Source organism: Ictidomys tridecemlineatus, chromosome 4 (assembly GCF_052094955.1).
Source record: "Ictidomys tridecemlineatus isolate mIctTri1 chromosome 4, mIctTri1.hap1, whole genome shotgun sequence".
In the NCBI taxonomy this organism is placed as follows: Eukaryota; Metazoa; Chordata; class Mammalia; order Rodentia; family Sciuridae; genus Ictidomys; species Ictidomys tridecemlineatus.
In genome coordinates, this window is record NC_135480.1 from 162,600,513 (window position 1) to 162,607,745 (window position 7,233).

The 7,233-nt window shown below is 35.9% G+C and overlaps 1 protein-coding gene across 1 annotated transcript; it reads left to right on the forward strand.

Annotated features, from left to right (window-relative positions):
- The first annotated feature begins 6,290 nt into the window (after positions 1 to 6,290).
- On the forward strand, positions 6,291 to 6,863 carry LOC101970683 (interferon alpha-5). The gene has a single exon (XM_013363187.1). It carries the CDS (start codon positions 6,291 to 6,293, stop codon positions 6,861 to 6,863), a length of 573 nt encoding a protein of 190 aa, XP_013218641.1.
- Positions 6,864 to 7,233: the final 370 nt, after the last annotated feature.

Sequence of the window (7,233 nt, forward strand, 5' to 3'; positions counted from 1 at the left end):
GTTTTGTGGCCCAGTGTTTGCTCTGCCTAGTCCAGATGTCATAAGAATCCTGGTAATTTGGGTTTATGAGAATCTCCTATCTCTTGGTATTGGTCACCCTTGATATCTGATCCAATGTCTGTGTCCCATACCTCATATCTGGTAAAGAGGCCTGCCTTTATAAGAGTTCTGTTAAGTTGGTTTGGTAAAGATGCCCTCACCCCTGATGTCTTCTGTTAGCAATTTTCCATTCACTGCACCCATTCTACTGGTTGGCTACAAATGTCAGGCTGTCTTTGATGCATTGGGAATTGAGACCCTGTCTCTCTCCTCTGTTGTGACAGTCTTGATGCCTGTCCCAATATGTCTGAATAAAGTCTTCCTTGGTGTTTTACCTAGTATCACCATAATTTTTCTTCACTTGTCAGTCAGGTAACCCAGAAGGCTAAAACTAACAGGCACCCACCAGCTGGCAAGTCAGATGACTCAGAGGCTTTAGTCATCTCAGGCCACACTTCCAGTGCCTTCAGAGGGCCCTTCCAGATGTGAGCTCCCTGAGCTCTGAGCCTGAGGTCACTGGTATAGTTCTGATTTGGCTCATGCTTCTAGCCTGACCACAACTCAGGCCTGCACTTTGTGAAAATTAAGGCCTTAGTCCCTAAGGTTTTAAATATATTTGAATAAGTGGATGGGAGTAAGTAGGATTTCAGTCATATATGAATATGGTTGATCTATGTTCCAACATGGTTTTGCTATTTATGGACTCCCTGTGTTTCTATTTTTCTTTTTAAATGGGGGATATATGAATATATTGCTGGACTAATCAAAGAGTTTTACAAAGATCATTAAGCCTGTGAAGACTCAGTGTAAAAAAGAAAATAAGACTGATGTGTAAGTAAACTGGGCCTACTTTAGTACTAAGGTAACCTTTGGCTTTAGCAAGTGGGGCTATTCACTGAAGGAGTCAAATGGAAGATGAAGAGAAATACTTTACCATTACTTAGACAGGATCACTGGGAAATCATTGATGAGTTTAGAAATCCGCTCCCCATACAGCTTGTAAGAGCTGCAGACTCTGAGTAGGCTGGTCTATGTTGCAACAGTGGTTTTGTTACTTATGGACTCCCTGTGTTTCTCTTTTTCTTTTGTAAATGGGAGACACACACACACACACACACACACACACACACACACACACACACATATATATATAATGTGAATACATTATATATTTTATATGAACATACATTTATTTTTATATAGATGTATGGATTTTTAGTGTAAATATGTATTTTATGTATCTCATATATGTAATGTAGAGATGTATGTATATCATATATATTTAATTAATTAATATGTATTCATATTATTTTGTATATTTATTTTTCCATATATCTGTATATCAATATCTAACTATCTTTATATATAAAGAGAATAAACCTTTTGTTTTCTTAATGATTCTGTTTTTTACTCATATCTTTAAAACAAGTCACCAAATCTGGTTTGATACTAACTGACCATGAGGGATGCCATTGTTTCATTTATCTTGCTATTGATAAGAATAGCCAGTTTCAACTTGTTGATGTTGGTTCCAGGAAAGGACCACCAGTGTACTGTAGTCTCCCTCCCTCTGAGCCAGGCATTCCTTAGAAGTGGCAACTTTTCTCTGCTCCTTTCAGTCCAGCAGACAATCCCTTGTCCTAGAGTTTGCATTTCAAGGGAGACAAAGTGTAGGCTCCTGAGAATGTATTGGAGCTGCAGTTGAAAATTCTCTTTGCTTAATTTGGTTCAACTTGGACTGTAGAACTAAAATAAAAATTTAAATAATGTATACATTATATGTCATTTATAACATGGACATATAATTCTAATATACATTATATAAATGAATATTAACACATATATTAAATAATATCAATATAAATTAAATGATAAATATATACTATATAGTTCATTTACAAATATTTATAAATTATTACATATATTTATTAGATTATTATATAAGGACATATATTCAAGCACCCATAATTTGTAATGTATGAAATACATATTTGTATTTTATAAAATACGCTATTAACATATATAAAATGATATGAATACATATTTTCTTTTTTTTCCCTATTTTATTTATTTATTTATTGTTGGTTGTTCAAAACATTACATAGTTTTTGATATATCATATTTCACATTTTGATTCAAGTGGGTTATGAACTCCCATTTTTACCCTGTATACAGCTTGCAGAATCACATAAGTTACACTTCCATTGATTTACATATTGACATACTCATGTCTGTTGTATTCTGCTGCCTTTCCTATCCTCTATTATCCCCCCTCCCCTCCCCTCCCCTCCCCTCTTCTCTCTCTACCCCCTCTACTGTAATTCATTCCTCCCCCTTGTATTATTTTTTCCCTTTCCCCTCACTTCCTCATGTATGTAATTTTGTATAACCCTGAGGGTCTCCTTCCATTTCCATGCAATTTCCCTTCTCTCTCCCTTTCCCTCCCACTTCTCATCCTTGTTTAATGTTGGTCTTCTTCTCATGCTCTTCTTGCCTAGTCTGTTCTTAGTTACCCTCTTTATATCAAAGAAGACATTTGGCATTTGTTTTTTAGGGCTTGGCTAGCTTCACTTAGCATAATCTGCTCTAATGCTATCCATTTCCCTCCAAATTCTATGATTTTGTCATTTTTTAATGCAGAGTAATACTTTATTGTGTATAAATGCCACATTTTTTTTTATCCATTCGTCTATTGAAGGGCATCTAGGTTGGTACCTCAGTCTTGCTAATATATATATATATATATAGACTTATATTTTATATTTATTGATATACATTTAATAATATATATATATTATATGAACATAAATTGTTATAATTTAGATGCTTATTTTATTTAAAGCATACTGTATATTATGCTTCATAATTAGATAAATAATATAGTATTCATATATAATACACGTAATATATTAAAATATATACTTATATGATATAAATATATGTATTAAATGAGTGTTTCACATATATATGAATAACATATACTATACATATTTTACATACAAACTATGTATGTTTTTATAACATAAAAATATAATATACATGTTATTTCATATATGTAATATACGATATACATTCAGTTGTATAAATTTATGTTATTTAAGCTCATACTGTATATTATAGGGATATATTAATATATTTTAAGAATAAACAAAATATAATATCAAATGTATGATATACCCTTCTATCATATATTAAACTTCATTATCTCAATTGAAAAAATGATCATCTTGAAATATCATTGACTTTGCCTCTTATAACTTTAGGAAAGTAAAATTATATGAAATTCTTATATAGTATAAATAAAAAGCTTTTAACTCAAAATAATGTTGTGAGTGATAACATGCCTCCAACTTCTTCAGTGCCATCATTTTGAAAACTTAAGTGCTGGAATACACTAAAAACATCCATAGAGGGGCACTGAACACTCCTTGCTCTGGCTCCAAAGAAGACCATGTCTCCAACTCTCCTAAAAGGGTCTCAACTCTGGTCACTTCCGGTACCCCTTGACTGTCTACACTTTTCTGCTTCTCCCCATAGTGCCCACACGGTACTCTAAACACACAATCTGTGTGATTAAAACCTATACCATCTCGCGTCCTCCACTCGTTGAATAAACGAATTCTTCACAAAAAAGAAAAGTAGTTTAGATTGTGTAGTGGCTAACCAAGAAAAGCTCAGGCAGTTTCTACCTCACCAAGGATAAGGAGGTTCACTGTTGTTCAAAGTTGACATAACCAGCTAGGATGTCTCCAACTGCAGAGCCCAACTGTGGGGTTCTTGGCTTAAATTCTTTTTGTCAAAGACTTTCTACTTAAATGATTATGCAAAAGGTCAAAGTTTTGGTCTTTGCTTTTTAAAACTTTCGTGATTTCTTTCATCTTCTGAAGAGCCTGAGGCCACCTCTTGAGCAGACTCACAGTGTGGCAGTGTCTGCTGGCCCCTCAGATGCAGACTGAATCATTGAATCTCAGAGTGGTCCAGATCTTTCAGCTAATAGCAGGAGTGATGATGTGCTGCTTCCACACTGCCTGCTCTCTTGGCTGGGTCATGTCTTTGAACTGTGACCTGGAAAACAAGGAATCTTTTTGATTAAAATGGCTGAAAAGCACTCCCTCTGAGAAATGCCTGACCAACAGAGCTGACTTTCATTTTCCTTCGAAAACAGGGAAGATTACCCAAATCCAGAAGACAGAAGCCACCTATCTCTACCATATGATGCTCCAGCAGATGTTCCTTCTCTTCAGCAGGATGCTCAACCGTGCTGCTGGAGATAAGGTCCTTCTCCATCAGCTACTCTCTAGGCTTCATCTCCGTCTGAATTAACTGAAGCTGACACACATGGGAAAAGCTTTGTGTCTCCATTAGGGATTCGTAGTCCAAAAGTATTTCCAGAGAATCACTTGCTATCTGAAGGGAAAGAAATACAACTCCTGTGCCTAGGAGGTTGTCTGAGGGGAAACTGAATTGTCCTTTTCCCTCATTAGCAATCATCAAAGTCAAGTCAACAAATAAAAAGAAAATTTATACTTACTGCTCCCTCTAAACAATCACACAGTGTTTTATGAGTCCCTAAACACTATCTCGCCTCAATTATGCAACAGATGAAAAATATATAAAACCAAAATAATGAGATTATTTTAAAAATCTGTTGTGCATGAGGCATTTAAAATTGACCAAAAACTTTTAGAAAGAAACACATGGTTTATTTTCTTAAATAAATAATGTTAAGATTTTAAACTTGTGTTTTTCTGTTGAAATTCTTGAGGACAATTTGCAGTTTCCAAAGTTTGAAATTTGTTTTTTTTCAAAGGAAAGATTCCTTGAGATGGTATTTTTGAGCTACATTCCTCAGGTAAGTTGATGCTAGTTTCTTAACAGATAAGCAAGAACTGTCAGTAACTAGATCATAATACAAAGTTACCTTGCTTTCATAAAAGAGCTGGGTGTAGGAATTCCAGTCAGGTGACAATGTGATTGGACCATTTCCAACAGTGATTAAAGGACCTGGGTGTCATCCCATTGGTGGCTTTGCCCAAGATCAACATGTAACTCCAAAATGTTACTGGGGTGCTGGAATATATTCCACTGCACTAGAAAGGGGGAAAGTGTGGTGAATCACATGACGATGATTTCACAGACCAAAACCAAGCTGGAAAAGATCATTTCCATCCATATGTACTTGGTGTGAGTTTATGCATATGTGATACCTACATGCAAAGATGGTGGATAAGGCATCATAGCTGGATAACTTGTGGAAAAAGAAGACAAGTTCTTTTATAGTCTGGTCTTCATTTTACACTGTGTGTACTAAACTAATTTTAAGTAAAAAAAAACATTTCTTTGAAGTATGCACTTTAGAAAAATAATTCTGTTCCAAAGTGTCATTCCACAAAATTGAACATCACGAGAAAAGATGACATTCGTTAAGGTTCCTACTATCAATGACTCTGTGAAAGAAGTTGCTTCTCAAAGTCAGGTTAATGTTCAAAACTGGCCAAGTTTTTATCAAACATGAATTTGATACATATGATTTCTATAAGTAAGTTAGTTTCATTAAAGTCACTAAGTAAATTTATTTGGACAGTTAAGTTCAATGCCAATAGATTTTCAGCCTAATTTTTTACTGAGTTTGTTTTAGACATTTTAAACTCTGTATTGAATATAATATTTAAATTTAACACTTTTACTTACAAAGTAGACATATCCATTGTGTATATAAATACATACACAGTATGTCTGTTATTAAAATTTAATAGGCTGAGCATGAATGTGCACACCTTTAATCCCAGTGACTTCCCCAGGCAGAGACAAGAGGATCTCAAGTTTGAGGACAGCCTCAGAAACTAAAGGAAGCCATAGCAACTTAAAAAGTCCTGTTTTAAAATAAAAATAAAAAGGGCTGGGGATGTGACTCAGTGTAAAAGTGCCTCAGGGTTCAATCCCCAGTAACCCTACCCCCCAATAAAAAATAGGAGTTTCAGCTGAGAAAATAATTCTAAAAAAGGGTCTAGGGACAGAGAAGGGGAATCAATAATGAAAAAATGATTGGGAAACTTTGCTCTAAGCATATGTAGTGAATGCATAAAGGAAAGCAAAAACAGAAGTAGAAAGTACTGGTGACATTCAGAAAACTGAAATCATATTGGTTCCTATTTAAGACATAAGAACAAGTCAAGGGCTTCAGAGGACCTAGAGGCAAAGGTGCAAGACCACCCATCTCAAGCAGCCCAGCAGCATCTTCAAGATCCCCAATGGCCTTGCCCTTGGCTTTCCTGCTGGCCCTGGTGGTGCTCAGCTGCAAGAACACCTGCTCTCTGGGCTGTGAGCTGCCTCAGATACACAACCTGAGTCTTGAAACTCCTGAGAAAAATGAAGAGGGGGCTCTGATACTCCTACAAAAAATGAGGAGAATTCCCACTTTCTCCTGCATGAACTACAGAAAGGACTTTGCCTTCCCCCAGAAGCTGTTGGAGGGTGAGCAGGTGCAGAAGGCTCAAGCTGTTGCTGTTCTCCACCAGATGACGCAGCAGATCTTCAACCTCCTCAGTACCCAGGAGGCCTTTGCTGCTTGGGACAAGACCCTCCTGGATACTTTTCTCACTGGTCTCCATCAGCAGCTGGATGACCTGAAAGCCTGTGGGTCCAAGCAGGCACAAGTAGAAGAGGCTTCCCTGAGGGCTGTGAGGAAGTACTTCCACAGGATCACTGTCTACCTGAAGGAGAAGAAATACCTGCCTTGTGCCTGGGAGGTGGTCAGAGCAGAAATCATGAAATCCTTCTCTTCATCAGCCGACTTGTATGGAAGACTAAGGAGCATGGAATGAGACCTGGACCAGCAGGGAAATGCTTCTCACTGATGAGCACACCTTACCACACTCCCACTATTACTGCCACTTCAAAGACTCTCATTCTTGCTGTAACTGTGACAAGAATTCAAGCAATCTGTCAGATGTTTTCAGCAGTTTAGGCAATATTGCTTTCAAATCTACAAGCACTAGTCCCTTACATCTTTGCAGATGTTATCTATTTATTTATTTAAATATTTATTTATTTAACTATTTATAAAATTTAATTTATTTTGTTTATGTATTATTATGTGTACTTTTAAAGTATGATTAATAAAACATTTCTTTATATGTAATCAATTTATTTTGCATTCTTCATTTGTAACTTCTTTAATTTTAAAATTAAATT

Excerpts from the sequence above, each read along its gene's own strand:
- LOC101970683 (XM_013363187.1), top strand. The coding sequence starts at position 6,291 with ATGGCCTTGCCCTTGGCTTTCCTGCTGGCCCTGGTGGTGCTCAGCTGC.